Source organism: Patiria miniata, unplaced genomic scaffold, assembly GCF_015706575.1.
Source record: "Patiria miniata isolate m_02_andy unplaced genomic scaffold, ASM1570657v1 HiC_scaffold_7, whole genome shotgun sequence".
In the NCBI taxonomy this organism is placed as follows: Eukaryota; Metazoa; Echinodermata; class Asteroidea; order Valvatida; family Asterinidae; genus Patiria; species Patiria miniata.
The window spans coordinates 45,454,571-45,472,222 of NW_024037074.1; the positions used below are offsets into that span (position 1 = coordinate 45,454,571).

The 17,652-nt window shown below is 34.5% G+C and overlaps 1 protein-coding gene across 3 annotated transcripts in view; it reads left to right on the top strand.

The window, feature by feature from the left end:
• The window catches only part of LOC119746217, a 53,549-nt gene that overhangs the window by 18,310 nt on the left and 17,587 nt on the right, over positions 1 to 17,652 (top strand). For all 3 annotated transcript variants that reach the window (XM_038223032.1, XM_038223034.1, XM_038223033.1), the window contains 6 exons: positions 58 to 192; positions 1,196 to 1,363; positions 1,985 to 2,119; positions 2,481 to 2,781; positions 3,504 to 3,604; positions 4,974 to 5,137. In XM_038223032.1, the coding sequence (XP_038078960.1) occupies positions 58 to 192; positions 1,196 to 1,363; positions 1,985 to 2,119; positions 2,481 to 2,781; positions 3,504 to 3,604; positions 4,974 to 5,137 (1,004 nt within the window). The remainder of the gene's footprint in view (positions 1 to 57; positions 193 to 1,195; positions 1,364 to 1,984; positions 2,120 to 2,480; positions 2,782 to 3,503; positions 3,605 to 4,973; positions 5,138 to 17,652) is intronic.

Here is a 17,652-nt window from a genome sequence, read left to right on the forward strand (position 1 = left end):
CCCCCTGCAGATTCAAACTATTTTTTTTTCAACTCAAACCTCGCTGCTTATTTTCAGTTGGAGATTGTGGACATGGCAATTTTAAATGCCGGAGTGGGGAATGCATCCGTTACTGGCAAACTTGCAACGAATTCCCCGATTGTCAAGACGGGAGCGATGAGCTGCTCCTAGAATGTGAAATTAGCTGGACCGGTACGTATGAGCTCAAATTTTTAATCTCAGAAACTCATTTCCATTCATTCTGTTTTCTTTCCTGTACACAGACTTTCTTTAACTCGGTTCGCATTACCATTCCACGTATTCCTTGTTAATGTTACAGGTATTCCCTGTAACGTCAAAAAACTTTGTTCGCCAAAAACACGCAAAAGAAACAGGTACTAGATGTATAAATCTCACCTGCTTTCAAGGGAACCCGAAAGCATGGAAATTCAACCACAGCGCATGTGGTTTAGCCAACATAACTCCTTGTTCAATTCTGGTAACCGTTGCCTTTAGAAATCCTGGATTTTGTGACACTTTTTGACGTTCTCTGCAGATCTTAGGTTTATGATGTGGATTCTATGAATCGGAGGTTCTCAAAGTATGCTCATGTGTAGTCCAGAAGTTCCCTTAAAACCACAGCTCCTATTATGATGTCTTTATTCCACTATAACAATTTAGGAAATGCTCTCCTTTTCCCCGAATTTCCTTTATGACCTATAGAGTACAGACCTATTTTTATAGTTTTCCTTAGTAGTGTAGGGGGACTGTCTGGTACACTTTGACCTTTGGCATAAGAAATATGTAAAGGTCACTTAAATATGTAAATATGTAGATACATAACTACATGTATACTGTATTGTTAGGGCTAAGGTCAAAATGTACTATAAATTTTATATTTTTCCCCATTACATATATGCAATCTGTCCCATAGAATAGGTCAAACTGTACCCAATTCCTTACCCTCACCTATTCCTTATTCATCCCATCCATTCATAAGGGGGTCAAACTGTGCCAGAATTTCCTAACCCCATTCATTCATATTTATATCTGTATCTACATATTTACATATTTATGTGACCTTTACATATTTCTATGCCAAAGGTCAAAGTGTACCAGACAGTCCCCCTACACTACTCTCCTTTACCTTTCACTTTTATCAAATGTTTACAATTTCAACAACTCTTTCATTTCCACCCAAACAAATCATTCACAGCCTGCCAACCCAAAGAGTGGCAGTGCCTAGAACCTCGGCCCGATGGGACTGTCAGCTGCATTCCTGGGTCCTTCCGATGTGATAGATACAACGATTGCGGCGACAATAAAGGACCACTGACTGCCACGTTAACTAGGGCCTCAGACGAACGAACGTGCCATAAACCCGGTGCGTAGATTTAGATTTTGGTCCCAGAATGCAAGCCTATAGTCCTCGTTGCCCCTGACTAACTGAGTTGGATTTGCACAAGGCTGAAGTCTCCTACTGACTTCAGCCCCTTGTGAACAAAACTGGTAAAAACCATTGCCTAATGGTATCACATGTGAATAAGACTGATTACCTATTCCAGTCACGTTACAACCATAACTTATTCTACTAACCTGTAAGTCAATTGCATAGAGTTGTGTGCATTCCGGGATCAGCCATGGGCCAGCCTATTTTTTTCAATTATTGAAATCGCATTACACATCAAGCTTAATTATTTAAATGGGCCGCATCGCCGTTCTTACGCTTTTAAAGGAGCTGCACATCAATTCTGTCAGTAACCAATTACTTTCCCTCTTTTGTTGAGGTGGATCTTTGTTCTGTTCATAACATTGCTAAACGCGCCGACCTCAATTTAAAAAGCAATGTTTAAGGCTGACTATAAAAACTGTTTGTGAAATTGAATATATTTTGGGCAATACATCTCTAATAGTTTTCCACAGCAGGCCAAGTATTCCCTTAAGTCAAATATCTTTGATGAAATAGTCTGAATTTTTCGTTTTGTGTCAACTTTGCTTATTTTAGGGGAGGTCCCGCCCGATAACTACTACCATTGTCGCGACAGCTTTAAGTTCATCCATGAATATGCTGTCTGCAACACGGTAGAAGACTGCAAACATGGCGACGACGAGCAGAATTGTTCCTCGGCAGGCCGAGCTGGTAAGTGGGTTTTTTTGTCGTTGTCATGGTTTGCACAAAGTATATGACTGATCGACAGTCTCCTCACACTCATACCCAGCTTCTATTTTGCAAAGCCGTAAACGCACTGTTTTTTTTTCTGCAACCAAGTATAGTCAAAGAGAATAATGCGCATGCGTCAGTTGCTAACGCATTTGGTCTCGTGGACAAGTTCCATAAGGTTTGTACATGAACACCTTCTGAGGACTTTGGGTCAGTTCCTCTTGGTTATTGATATCATAGGTAACCCATTGCTCCAAGTCCTCAGACGTAAAGTATCATTGCCAACCAACCTGATCAAAACAGCATGCTATTTTACTTTCTCCATTTCACAATTATGCAGATCCATTCAGGGACGCTTTCCAAGATCCACAGTGGTATTTTCCCTATCGACCAATGGTGGACAACGAACACCGCTACCTTTTCGACGATTTCATTGAACATTTTAGGGCACCCCCATTCGGGCGGGTCAAAGGTGATAACCCCCCGGACTGGAACGGCTTTGCGACGTTCAGCTCCACACCCGATTACAGTGACCTCGTCGGGGTGGCAAGACTCAGCAAGGATGAAGTCAGTCGGTACGGACACCAGAAGGAAGACTTCATCTTGCAGTGCACATACGAACAGAGAAAGTGTAACATGAGGTAAAAGCTATCGTTATACCACGATTGGATGTATACGTTTAATTGTTTGGGACAGTTATTCGTGACGTACTACAGACGTTCTTTCATCATGCCCCATTGAGTCCGCATAGAACGTCCCATCATGTAGTGATCATTTACCCAGAAGCATCACCTTGATCGTTTTTTTTTCTTAACAAAGGTAATATTTTCGTTCCCACCCCTATAGTACAAGACAGCAAGAATACACAATAGGAACAAGTAGATAATGTTCCCAAGGGCGTGTCAATACCAATTTGCACACACCGGACGCGCGGACGGGTAAACGCAGACCCGCATTGTCAAACGGATGTCAAACGGAATAAGCGTGCCTTTGTAAATAATGACCAGAAGAAAATTACAGCATAATACAAAACAAATTGGGGCTGTTTGATCAGGTTTCGGGCGCAAATGGCACTTTCGCTTTCACCTCTGGTGCCATTAGTACTCCTCAGGAAAGACAAATGTCACAGACTACATTACAACGTGCACAAATGGTACGAGCTATTCTATATCGGCTTTCTTATACAACAAACCAAAACTTTTCGGAATTTGCAAATTGCAATATATATATATATCTATTATGGTTTTGAAGGATCTTCAATAGAATGTAATGTTAATATGCACTGTGCCGTAATGCACAACTATCACTTAAGTGTGCAGTTTTGTAAAACTTCATGAGCTTTTACCTCTGTTTTCTTCTCAAGCAATGTCGAGTTGTTGCAAGATGATAACTACGGTAACTGCTTCACCTTCAATGCTGTAATAGACAACCCAATCACTTCACAGAAAACAGGCTCCAGATACGGTAATAACTGATTAAATCTTTTTTAATGATTTAATAGATTTGATATGTAATGATTTAAAAAAGTAACTATATTTTAATAGGCCCCTTTTCATTTTGATAATCTGTGATCGACCAAAGCGTCATTGTGACTTACTTGTACAGTTACAATTCAATATCATGATACCTCTTTTCTCAAGTTGTCAAGTTAACATGAACTAGAAATCAACGGAGCGTTGTATACGCATATAGGTATAACGTGCAAAGTTAACATTTGAACCCGAAAATGAGATACCTGTATTTATAATAGGGATATGTCTATCTCTAAAAAAGATATGAATATATCTCTGTATTTGAAATAGCGATATCTCGATTTATATAGAGGTAGGACTATATATGTTTTTCGGGGTGTTACATTTGCACGCCATATAGAGCTTCTCGTAGAATACCGCGTCTCCGTTTACAGTTAGCAGGCTACATGCATGTGGCCGGATCCGATACGACTTGTGTGACTCGTGACTCGGACTCGGACTCAAGTCCCATTTTCCGTGACTCGGACCCGGGTCGTGATGACAAATGACTCGGACTCGACCGTGAGGACTCGGTATTGGACTCGGACTCGACCAGCGTGACTCGGGACTTGACCAAAATTACCTCACGTCGTTTATTTTGTGTTCAACAATATAATTACACATTATTTTGGAGACAATCCTCTCCAACACATGCGATACAGTCTGTGCAACTGGCTTGTTTCTGATATATTGATGTTGGAAATCAATGTATCGAAACACGTGAACTCGGACTCGGACTCGGACTCGACCTTTGTGACTCGTGACTCGACCTTGGACTCGACCTGCATGACTCAGGACTTGGACTCGGACTCGATGTTTGATGACTCGTGACTCGACCTGCATGACTCAGGACTAGGACTCGAACTTGGACTCGACCTTTGTGACTCATGAATCGACCTGCATGACTCAGGTCTCGGACTCGGACTCGGACTCGATGTTTGATGACTCGAATACAAGTCTGGATCTGATTCATAATACAGTGTGCCACGAGCCACAGCAATATTGGCATGAGGAGAACACTCTTTCTGAACAAATTTGTTTAAAAATTCGGAAAAATTATTTTCAAAAAATTGCACTGAAAGGTTCTATTGTTCCCCCTCGTGTATTGTGAATCCAATGTTCTCCCACGCGTATTAAAAGTCGTACTATAATTGTATTAATTTCTGACGAAAATGTTTAAATTTCATTAAAATAGAGGCAGTTTTCTGTGTATACCCTTTTGTTAGGAACATTTTGCTGATTACGCGCTATTACATAAGGAGTTAGTAATACAATGTTAACTGTTCTAAACTGATATGACTTAATTCACCCATGGGATACAGGTCTCCAAATGACACTCTTTCTGGAACAGAATGAGTACATTAGCATATACGGACCGGAGGCCGGAGTAAGAGTGTCCATCAACCCCAACCACATCCGGCCCAATCCCGCCGAAAATGGAATCACCGTAAAACCCGGAACCGTCACCTCGTTAGGTCTGAGATATGTAAGAAACAGCAGTTTACCTTTCAAACAAGTCCCAACCCACCAAGTGGCGGATCCAGTTTGATAATAAGCCAGCAGACATCCAGAAAAAAATGAAGGCTACACTCTCCACTTTCTCCACTTTCTTGTCTAACCGCATTGTTATCAACCCGGATCCGCCTCAGATGCATCCTACCGCAAACACTGATATTCAACTTAATCTTGAAAGTTCAAGCATCAAGTACATGTCAAAAACTCTCGTTAACCCAAGACAGTAACAGAATCTAGACATTCACTTCACGCTTGGTAGCTTTTAGTACCCCTTTTTTATTTTTTTTTTGCATTTTTTTTTCAATTTGACCAAAATTTGATAAAAAAGTAAGGCTAACCCCTTCCATTTTTTTTTCAATTTTGGCCAAAATATGAAATTGCTTGAAAATCGCTAGGAAGATGCCTGATGGCCCTTAGAACGCATTTCCAAAATTTATCATGCCATATGTGGTGTTGAAAGGAAATATGGCGTCAACAAAGTTGGTAAAAATTAATTTCCTTTATTCAATTTTTTTTAATTGTCGCTTTTTTTCAAAGTTATTGCTTTAGAATGATGAAAATATGCTCATCATGCCTCCTCAAGTGATTTTAGTGCGTTTCCAGAAAAGTCAAATTTTGACCAAAATTTGATAAAAAAGTAAGGCTAACCCCTTGCATTTTTTTTCAATTTTGGCCAAAATATGAAAATGCTTGAAAATTGCTAGGAAGATGCCTGATGGCCCTCAGAACGTATTTCCAAAACTTCTTGTGCCATATGTGGTGTTCAAAGGAAATATGGCGTCGACAAAGTTGGTAAAAATTAATTTCCTTTATTCAATTTTTTTAATTGTCGATTTTTTTCAAAGTTATTACTTTAGACTGATGAAAATATGCTAATCCTGCCTCCTCAAGTGTTTTTAGTGCGTTTCCAGAAAAGTCAAATTTTGACCAAAATTTGATCAAAAAAGTAAGGCATTTTTTTCAATTTTGTCCAAAAAATGAAATTGTTTGAAAATTGCTAGGAAGATGCCTGATGGCCCTTACAACGTATTTCCAATATTTCTGATGCCATATGTGGTGTTGAAAGGAAATATGGCGTCTAAAAAATAGGTAAAAATTAATTTCCTTTTTTCAATTTTCTGCCAAAAATCCTTTTTTAATTGCCCAATTTTTCAAAATTATCACTTTAGAATGATGAAAATATGCTCATCATGCTTCCTTAAGTATTTCTAGGCCGTTTCCAGAAAAGTCAATTTTTGACCAAAATTTGATAAAAAAGTAAGGCTAACCCCTTGCATTTTTTTTCAATTTTGGCCAAAATATGAAATTGCTTGAAAATCGCTAGGAAGATGGCTGATGGCCCTTAGAACGCATTTCCAAAATTTATCATGCCATATGTGGTGTTGAAAGGAAATATGGCGTCAACAAAGTTGGTAAAAATTAATTTCCTTTATTCAATTTTTTTTAATTGTCGCTTTTTTTCAAAGTTATTGGTTTAGAATGATGAAAATATGCTAATCCTGCCTCCTCAAGTGATTTTAGTGCGTTTCCAGAAAAGTCAAATTTTGACCAAAATTTGATAAAAAGTAAGGCTAACCCCTTGCATTTTTTTTGAATTTTGGCCAAAATATGAAAATGCTTGAAAATTGCTAGGAAGATGCCTGATGGTACTTAGAACGCATTTCCAAAACTTCTTGTGCCATATGTGGTGTTCAAAGGAAATATGGCGTCGACAAAGTTGGTAAAAATTAATTTCCTTTATTCAATTTTTTTAATTGTCGCTTTTTTTCAAAGTTATTGCTTTAGAATGATGAAAATATGCTAATCCTGCCTCCTCAAGTGATTTTAGTGCGTTTCCAGAAAAGTCAAATTTTGACCAAAATTTGATAAAAAAGTAAGGCTAACCCCTTGCATTTTTTTTCAATTTTGGCCAAAATATGAAAATGCTTGAAAATTGCTAGGAAGATGCCTGATGGCCCTCAGAACGTATTTCCAAAACTTCTTGTGCCATATGTGGTGTTCAAAGGAAATATGGCGTCGACAAAGTTGGTAAAAATTAATTTCCTTTATTCAATTTTTTAATTGTCGATTTTTTTAAAAGTTATTACTTTAGACTGATGAAAATATGCTAATCCTGCCTCCTCAAGTGTTTTTATTGCGTTTCCAGAAAAGTCAAATTTTGACCAAAATTTGATCAAAAAAGTAAGGCTAACCCCTTGCATTTTTTTCAATTTTGGCCAAAAAATGAAATTGTTTGAAAATTGCTAGGAAGATGCCTGATGGCCCTTAGAACGTATTTCCAATATTTCTGATGCCATATGTGGTGTTGAAAGGAAATATGGCGTCTAAAAAATAGGTAAAAATTAATTTCCTTTTTTCAATTTTCTGCCAAAAATCCTTTTTTAATTGCCCAATTTTTCAAAATTATCACTTTAGAATGATGAAAATATGCTCATCATGCTTCCTTTAGTATTTCTAGGCCGTTTCCAGAAAAGTCAATTTTTGACCAAAATTTGATAAAAAAGTAAGGCTAACCCCTTGCATTTTTTTTCAATTTTGGCCAAAATATGAAATTGCTTGAAAATTGCTAGGAAGATGCCTGATGGCCCTTAGAACGCATTTCCAAAATTTCTGATGCCATATATGGTGTTGAAAGGAAATATGGCGCCAACAAAGTTGGTAAAAATTAATATCCTTTATTCAATTTTTTTAATTGTCGATTTTTTTCAAAGTTATTACTTAAGAATGATGAAAATATGCTAATCCTGCCTCCTCAAGTGTTTTTAGTGCGTTTCCAGAAAAGTCAAATTTATACCAAAATTTGATCAAAAAAGTAAGGCTAACCCCTTGCATTTTTTTTGAATTTTGGCCAAAATATGAAAATGCTTGAAAATTGCTAGGAAGATGCCTGATGGCCCTCAGAACGTATTTCCAAAACTTCTTGTGCCATATGTGGTGTTCAAAGGAAATATGGCGTCGACAAAGTTGGTAAAAATTAATTTCCTTTATTCAATTTTTTTAATTGTCGCTTTTTTTCAAAGTTATTGCTTTAGAATGATGAAAATATGCTAATCCTGCCTCCTCAAGTGATTTTAGTGCGTTTCCAGAAAAGTCAAATTTTGACCAAAATTTGATAAAAAAGTAAGGCTAACCCCTTGCATTTTTTTTCAATTTTGGCCAATATATGAAAATGCTTGAAAATTGCTAGGAAGATGCCTGATGGCCCTCAGAACGTATTTCCAAAACTTCTTGTGCCATATGTGGTGTTCAAAGGAAATATGGCGTCGACAAAGTTGGTAAAAATTAATTTCCTTTATTCAATTTTTTTAATTGTCGATTTTTTTAAAAGTTATTACTTTAGACTGATGAAAATATGCTAATCCTGCCTCCTCAAGTGTTTTTAGTGCGTTTCCAGAAAAGTCAAATTTTGACCAAAATTTGATCAAAAAAGTAAGGCATTTTTTTCAATTTTGTCCAAAAAATGAAATTGTTTGAAAATTGCTAGGAAGATGCCTGATGGCCCTTAGAACGTATTTCCAATATTTCTGATGCCATATGTGGTGTTGAAAGGAAATATGGCGTCTAAAAAATAGGTAAAAATTAATTTCCTTTTTTCAATTTTCTGCCAAAAATCCTTTTTTAATTGCCCAATTTTTCAAAATTATCACTTTAGAATGATGAAAATATGCTCATCATGCTTCCTTAAGTATTTCTAGGCCGTTTCCAGAAAAGTCAATTTTTGACCAAAATTTGATAAAAAAGTAAGGCTAACCCCTTGCATTTTTTTTCAATTTTGGCCAAAATATGAAATTGCTTGAAAATCGCTAGGAAGATGGCTGATGGCCCTTAGAACGCATTTCCAAAATTTATCATGCCATATGTGGTGTTGAAAGGAAATATGGCGTCAACAAAGTTGGTAAAAATTAATTTCCTTTATTCAATTTTTTTTAATTGTCGCTTTTTTTCAAAGTTATTGGTTTAGAATGATGAAAATATGCTAATCCTGCCTCCTCAAGTGATTTTAGTGCGTTTCCAGAAAAGTCAAATTTTGACCAAAATTTGATAAAAAGTAAGGCTAACCCCTTGCATTTTTTTTGAATTTTGGCCAAAATATGAAAATGCTTGAAAATTGCTAGGAAGATGCCTGATGGTACTTAGAACGCATTTCCAAAACTTCTTGTGCCATATGTGGTGTTCAAGGGAAATATGGCGTCGACAAAGTTGGTAAAAATTAATTTCCTTTATTCAATTTTTTTAATTGTCGCTTTTTTTCAAAGTTATTGCTTTAGAATGATGAAAATATGCTAATCCTGCCTCCTCAAGTGATTTTAGTGCGTTTCCAGAAAAGTCAAATTTTGACCAAAATTTGATAAAAAAGTAAGGCTAACCCCTTGCATTTTTTTTCAATTTTGGCCAAAATATGAAAATGCTTGAAAATTGCTAGGAAGATGCCTGATGGCCCTCAGAACGTATTTCCAAAACTTCTTGTGCCATATGTGGTGTTCAAAGGAAATATGGCGTCGACAAAGTTGGTAAAAATTAATTTCCTTTATTCAATTTTTTAATTGTCGATTTTTTTAAAAGTTATTACTTTAGACTGATGAAAATATGCTAATCCTGCCTCCTCAAGTGTTTTTATTGCGTTTCCAGAAAAGTCAAATTTTGACCAAAATTTGATCAAAAAAGTAAGGCTAACCCCTTGCATTTTTTTCAATTTTGGCCAAAAAATGAAATTGTTTGAAAATTGCTAGGAAGATGCCTGATGGCCCTTAGAACGTATTTCCAATATTTCTGATGCCATATGTGGTGTTGAAAGGAAATATGGCGTCTAAAAAATAGGTAAAAATTAATTTCCTTTTTTCAATTTTCTGCCAAAAATCCTTTTTTAATTGCCCAATTTTTCAAAATTATCACTTTAGAATGATGAAAATATGCTCATCATGCTTCCTTTAGTATTTCTAGGCCGTTTCCAGAAAAGTCAATTTTTGACCAAAATTTGATAAAAAAGTAAGGCTAACCCCTTGCATTTTTTTTCAATTTTGGCCAAAATATGAAATTGCTTGAAAATTGCTAGGAAGATGCCTGATGGCCCTTAGAACGCATTTCCAAAATTTCTGATGCCATATATGGTGTTGAAAGGAAATATGGCGCCAACAAAGTTGGTAAAAATTAATATCCTTTATTCAATTTTTTAATTGTCGATTTTTTTCAAAGTTATTACTTAAGAATGATGAAAATATGCTAATCCTGCCTCCTCAAGTGTTTTTAGTGCGTTTCCAGAAAAGTCAAATTTATACCAAAATTTGATCAAAAAAGTAAGGCTAACCCCTTGCATTTTTTTCAATTTTGGACAAAATATGAAATTGTTTGAAAATTGCTAGGAAGATGCCTGATGGCCCTTAGAACGTATTTCCAAAATCTCTCATGCCATATATTGTGTTGAAAGGAAATATGGCGTCGACAAAGTTGGTAAAAATTAATTTCCTTTATTCAATTTTTTTAATTGTCGATTTTTTTAAAAGTTATTACTTTAGACTGATGAAAATATGCTAATCCTGCCTCCTCAAGTGTTTTTAGTGCGTTTCCAGAAAAGTCAAATTTTGACCAAAATTTGATCAAAAAAGTAAGGCATTTTTTTCAATTTTGGCCAAAAAATGAAATTGTTTGAAAATTGCTAGGAAGATGCCTGATGGCCCTTAGAACGTATTTCCAATATTTCTGATGCCATATGTGGTGTTGAAAGGAAATATGGCGTCTAAAAAATAGGTAAAAATTAATTTCCTTTTTTCAATTTTCTGCCAAAAATCCTTTTTTAATTGCCCAATTTTTCAAAATTATCACTTTAGAATGATGAAAATATGCTCATCATGCTTCCTTAAGTATTTCTAGGCCGTTTCCAGAAAAGTCAATTTTTGACCAAAACTTGATAAAAAAGTAAGGCTAATCCCTTGCATTTTTTTTCAATTTTGGCCAAAATATGAAATTGCTTGAAAATCGCTAGGAAGATGGCTGATGGCCCTTAGAACGCATTTCCAAAATTTATCATGCCATATGTGGTGTTGAAAGGAAATATGGCGTCAACAAAGTTGGTAAAAATTAATTTCCTTTATTCATTTTTTTTTAATTGTCGCTTTTTTTCAAAGTTATTGGTTTAGAATGATGAAAATATGCTAATCCTGCCTCCTCAAGTGATTTTAGTGCGTTTCCAGAAAAGTCAAATTTTGACCAAAATTTGATAAAAAGTAAGGCTAACCCCTTGCATTTTTTTTGAATTTTGGCCAAAATATGAAAATGCTTGAAAATTGCTAGGAAGATGCCTGATGGTACTTAGAACGCATTTCCAAAACTTCTTGTGCCATATGTGGTGTTCAAAGGAAATATGGCGTCGACAAAGTTGGTAAAAATTAATTTCCTTTATTCAATTTTTTTAATTGTCGCTTTTTTTCAAAGTTATTGCTTTAGAATGATGAAAATATGCTAATCCTGCCTCCTCAAGTGATTTTAGTGCGTTTCCAGAAAAGTCAAATTTTGACCAAAATTTGATAAAAAAGTAAGGCTAACCCCTTGCATTTTTTTTCAATTTTGGCCAAAATATGAAAATGCTTGAAAATTGCTAGGAAGATGCCTGATGGCCCTCAGAACGTATTTCCAAAACTTCTTGTGCCATATGTGGTGTTCAAAGGAAATATGGCGTCGACAAAGTTGGTAAAAATTAATTTCCTTTATTCAATTTTTTAATTGTCGATTTTTTTAAAAGTTATTACTTTAGACTGATGAAAATATGCTAATCCTGCCTCCTCAAGTGTTTTTATTGCGTTTCCAGAAAAGTCAAATTTTGACCAAAATTTGATCAAAAAAGTAAGGCTAACCCCTTGCATTTTTTTCAATTTTGGCCAAAAAATGAAATTGTTTGAAAATTGCTAGGAAGATGCCTGATGGCCCTTAGAACGTATTTCCAATATTTCTGATGCCATATGTGGTGTTGAAAGGAAATATGGCGTCTAAAAAATAGGTAAAAATTAATTTCCTTTTTTCAATTTTCTGCCAAAAATCCTTTTTTAATTGCCCAATTTTTCAAAATTATCACTTTAGAATGATGAAAATATGCTCATCATGCTTCCTTTAGTATTTCTAGGCCGTTTCCAGAAAAGTCAATTTTTGACCAAAATTTGATAAAAAAGTAAGGCTAACCCCTTGCATTTTTTTTCAATTTTGGCCAAAATATGAAAATGCTTGAAAATTGCTAGGAAGATGCCTGATGGCCCTTAGAACGCATTTCCAAAACTTCTTGTGCCATATGTGGTGTTCAAAGGAAATATGGCGTCGACAAAGTTGGTAAAAATTAATTTCCTTTATTCAATTTTTTTAATTGTCGCTTTTTTTCAAAGTTATTGCTTTAGAATGATGAAAATATGCTAATCCTGCCTCCTCAAGTGATTTTAGTGCGTTTCCAGAAAAGTCAAATTTTGACCAAAATTTGATAAAAAAGTAAGGCTAACCCCTTGCATTGTTTTTCAATTTTGGCCAAAATATGAAAATGCTTGAAAATTGCTAGGAAGATGCCTGATGGCCCTCAGAACGTATTTCCAAAACTTCTTGTGCCATATGTGGTGTTCAAAGGAAATATGGCGTCGACAAAGTTGGTAAAAATTAATTTCCTTTATTCAATTTTTTTAATTGTCGATTTTTTTAAAAGTTATTACTTTAGACTGATGAAAATATGCTAATCCTGCCTCCTCAAGTGTTTTTATTGCGTTTCCAGAAAAGTCAAATTTTGACCAAAATTTGATAAAAAAAGTAAGGCTAACCCCTTGCATTTTTTTCAATTTTGGCCAAAAAATGAAATTGTTTGAAAATTGCTAGGAAGATGCCTGATGGCCCTTAGAACGTATTTCCAATATTTCTGATGCCATATGTGGTGTTGAAAGGAAATATGGCGTCTAAAAAATAGGTAAAAATTAATTTCCTTTTTTCAATTTTCTGCCCAAAATCCTTTTTTAATTGCCCAATTTTTCAAAATTATCACTTTAGAATGATGAAAATATGCTCATCATGCTTCCTTTAGTATTTCTAGGCCGTTTCCAGAAAAGTCAATTTTTGACCAAAATTTGATAAAAAAGTAAGGCTAACCCCTTGCATTTTTTTTCAATTTTGGCCAAAATATGAAATTGCTTGAAAATTGCTAGGAAGATGCCTGATGGCCCTTAGAACGCATTTCCAAAATTTCTGATGCCATATATGGTGTTGAAAGGTAATATGGCGCCAACAAAGTTGGTAAAAATTAATATCCTTTATTCAATTTTTTTAATTGTCGATTTTTTTCAAAGTTATTACTTAAGAATGATGAAAATATGCTAATCCTGCCTCCTCAAGTGTTTTTAGTGCGTTTCCAGAAAAGTCAAATTTATACCAAAATTTGATCAAAAAAGTAAGGCTAACCCCTTGCATTTTTTTCAATTTTGGACAAAATATGAAATTGTTTGAAAATTGCTAGGAAGATGCCTGATGGCCCTTAGAACGTATTTCCAAAATCTCTCATGCCATATATTGTGTTGAAAGGAAATATGGCGTCGACAAAGTTGGTAAAAATTAATTTCCTTTATTCAATTTTTTTAATTGTCGATTTTTTTAAAAGTTATTACTTTAGACTGATGAAAATATGCTAATCCTGCCTCCTCAAGTGTTTTTAGTGCGTTTCCAGAAAAGTCAAATTTTGACCAAAATTTGATCAAAAAAGTAAGGCATTTTTTTCAATTTTGGCCAAAAAATGAAATTGTTTGAAAATTGCTAGGAAGATGCCTGATGGCCCTTAGAACGTATTTCCAATATTTCTGATGCCATATGTGGTGTTGAAAGGAAATATGGCGTCTAAAAAATAGGTAAAAATTAATTTCCTTTTTTCAATTTTCTGCCAAAAATCCTTTTTTAATTGCCCAATTTTTCAAAATTATCACTTTAGAATGATGAAAATATGCTCATCATGCTTCCTTAAGTATTTCTAGGCCGTTTCCAGAAAAGTCAATTTTTGACCAAAACTTGATAAAAAAGTAAGGCTAATCCCTTGCATTTTTTTTCAATTTTGGCCAAAATATGAAATTGCTTGAAAATCGCTAGGAAGATGGCTGATGGCCCTTAGAACGCATTTCCAAAATGTATCATGCCATATGTGGTGTTGAAAGGAAATATGGCGTCAACAAAGTTGGTAAAAATTAATTTCCTTTATTCATTTTTTTTTAATTGTCGCTTTTTTTCAAAGTTATTGGTTTAGAATGATGAAAATATGCTAATCCTGCCTCCTCAAGTGATTTTAGTGCGTTTCCAGAAAAGTCAAATTTTGACCAAAATTTGATAAAAAGTAAGGCTAACCCCTTGCATTTTTTTTGAATTTTGGCCAAAATATGAAAATGCTTGAAAATTGCTAGGAAGATGCCTGATGGTACTTAGAACGCATTTCCAAAACTTCTTGTGCCATATGTGGTGTTCAAAGGAAATATGGCGTCGACAAAGTTGGTAAAAATTAATTTCCTTTATTCAATTTTTTTAATTGTCGCTTTTTTTCAAAGTTATTGCTTTAGAATGATGAAAATATGCTAATCCTGCCTCCTCAAGTGATTTTAGTGCGTTTCCAGAAAAGTCAAATTTTGACCAAAATTTGATAAAAAAGTAAGGCTAACCCCTTGCATTTTTTTTCAATTTTGGCCAAAATATGAAAATGCTTGAAAATTGCTAGGAAGATGCCTGATGGCCCTCAGAACGTATTTCCAAAACTTCTTGTGCCATATGTGGTGTTCAAAGGAAATATGGCGTCGACAAAGTTGGTAAAAATTAATTTCCTTTATTCAATTTTTTAATTGTCGATTTTTTTAAAAGTTATTACTTTAGACTGATGAAAATATGCTAATCCTGCCTCCTCAAGTGTTTTTATTGCGTTTCCAGAAAAGTCAAATTTTGACCAAAATTTGATCAAAAAAGTAAGGCTAACCCCTTGCATTTTTTTCAATTTTGGCCAAAAAATGAAATTGTTTGAAAATTGCTAGGAAGATGCCTGATGGCCCTTAGAACGTATTTCCAATATTTCTGATGCCATATGTGGTGTTGAAAGGAAATATGGCGTCTAAAAAATAGGTAAAAATTAATTTCCTTTTTTCAATTTTCTGCCAAAAATCCTTTTTTAATTGCCCAATTTTTCAAAATTATCACTTTAGAATGATGAAAATATGCTCATCATGCTTCCTTTAGTATTTCTAGGCCGTTTCCAGAAAAGTCAATTTTTGACCAAAATTTGATAAAAAAGTAAGGCTAACCCCTTGCATTTTTTTTCAATTTTGGCCAAAATATGAAAATGCTTGAAAATTGCTAGGAAGATGCCTGATGGCCCTTAGAACGCATTTCCAAAACTTCTTGTGCCATATGTGGTGTTCAAAGGAAATATGGCGTCGACAAAGTTGGTAAAAATTAATTTCCTTTATTCAATTTTTTTAATTGTCGCTTTTTTTCAAAGTTATTGCTTTAGAATGATGAAAATATGCTAATCCTGCCTCCTCAAGTGATTTTAGTGCGTTTCCAGAAAAGTCAAATTTTGACCAAAATTTGATAAAAAAGTAAGGCTAACCCCTTGCATTGTTTTTCAATTTTGGCCAAAATATGAAAATGCTTGAAAATTGCTAGGAAGATGCCTGATGGCCCTCAGAACGTATTTCCAAAACTTCTTGTGCCATATGTGGTGTTCAAAGGAAATATGGCGTCGACAAAGTTGGTAAAAATTAATTTCCTTTATTCAATTTTTTTAATTGTCGATTTTTTTAAAAGTTATTACTTTAGACTGATGAAAATATGCTAATCCTGCCTCCTCAAGTGTTTTTATTGCGTTTCCAGAAAAGTCAAATTTTGACCAAAATTTGATAAAAAAAGTAAGGCTAACCCCTTGCATTTTTTTCAATTTTGGCCAAAAAATGAAATTGTTTGAAAATTGCTAGGAAGATGCCTGATGGCCCTTAGAACGTATTTCCAATATTTCTGATGCCATATGTGGTGTTGAAAGGAAATATGGCGTCTAAAAAATAGGTAAAAATTAATTTCCTTTTTTCAATTTTCTGCCCAAAATCCTTTTTTAATTGCCCAATTTTTCAAAATTATCACTTTAGAATGATGAAAATATGCTCATCATGCTTCCTTTAGTATTTCTAGGCCGTTTCCAGAAAAGTCAATTTTTGACCAAAATTTGATAAAAAAGTAAGGCTAACCCCTTGCATTTTTTTTCAATTTTGGCCAAAATATGAAATTGCTTGAAAATTGCTAGGAAGATGCCTGATGGCCCTTAGAACGCATTTCCAAAATTTCTGATGCCATATATGGTGTTGAAAGGTAATATGGCGCCAACAAAGTTGGTAAAAATTAATATCCTTTATTCAATTTTTTTAATTGTCGATTTTTTTCAAAGTTATTACTTAAGAATGATGAAAATATGCTAATCCTGCCTCCTCAAGTGTTTTTAGTGCGTTTCCAGAAAAGTCAAATTTATACCAAAATTTGATCAAAAAAGTAAGGCTAACCCCTTGCATTTTTTTCAATTTTGGACAAAATATGAAATTGTTTGAAAATTGCTAGGAAGATGCCTGATGGCCCTTAGAACGTATTTCCAAAATCTCTCATGCCATATATTGTGTTGAAAGGAAATATGGCGTCGACAAAGTTGGTAAAAATTAATTTCCTTTATTCAATTTTTTTAATTGTCGATTTTTTTAAAAGTTATTACTTTAGACTGATGAAAATATGCTAATCCTGCCTCCTCAAGTGTTTTTAGTGCGTTTCCAGAAAAGTCAAATTTTGACCAAAATTTGATCAAAAAAGTAAGGCATTTTTTTCAATTTTGGCCAAAAAATGAAATTGTTTGAAAATTGCTAGGAAGATGCCTGATGGCCCTTAGAACGTATTTCCAATATTTCTGATGCCATATGTGGTGTTGAAAGGAAATATGGCGTCTAAAAAATAGGTAAAAATTAATTTCCTTTTTTCAATTTTCTGCCAAAAATCCTTTTTTAATTGCCCAATTTTTCAAAATTATCACTTTAGAATGATGAAAATATGCTCATCATGCTTCCTTAAGTATTTCTAGGCCGTTTCCAGAAAAGTCAATTTTTGACCAAAACTTGATAAAAAAGTAAGGCTAATCCCTTGCATTTTTTTTCAATTTTGGCCAAAATATGAAATTGCTTGAAAATCGCTAGGAAGATGGCTGATGGCCCTTAGAACGCATTTCCAAAATTTATCATGCCATATGTGGTGTTGAAAGGAAATATGGCGTCAACAAAGTTGGTAAAAATTAATTTCCTTTATTCATTTTTTTTTAATTGTCGCTTTTTTTCAAAGTTATTGGTTTAGAATGATGAAAATATGCTAATCCTGCCTCCTCAAGTGATTTTAGTGCGTTTCCAGAAAAGTCAAATTTTGACCAAAATTTGATAAAAAGTAAGGCTAACCCCTTGCATTTTTTTTGAATTTTGGCCA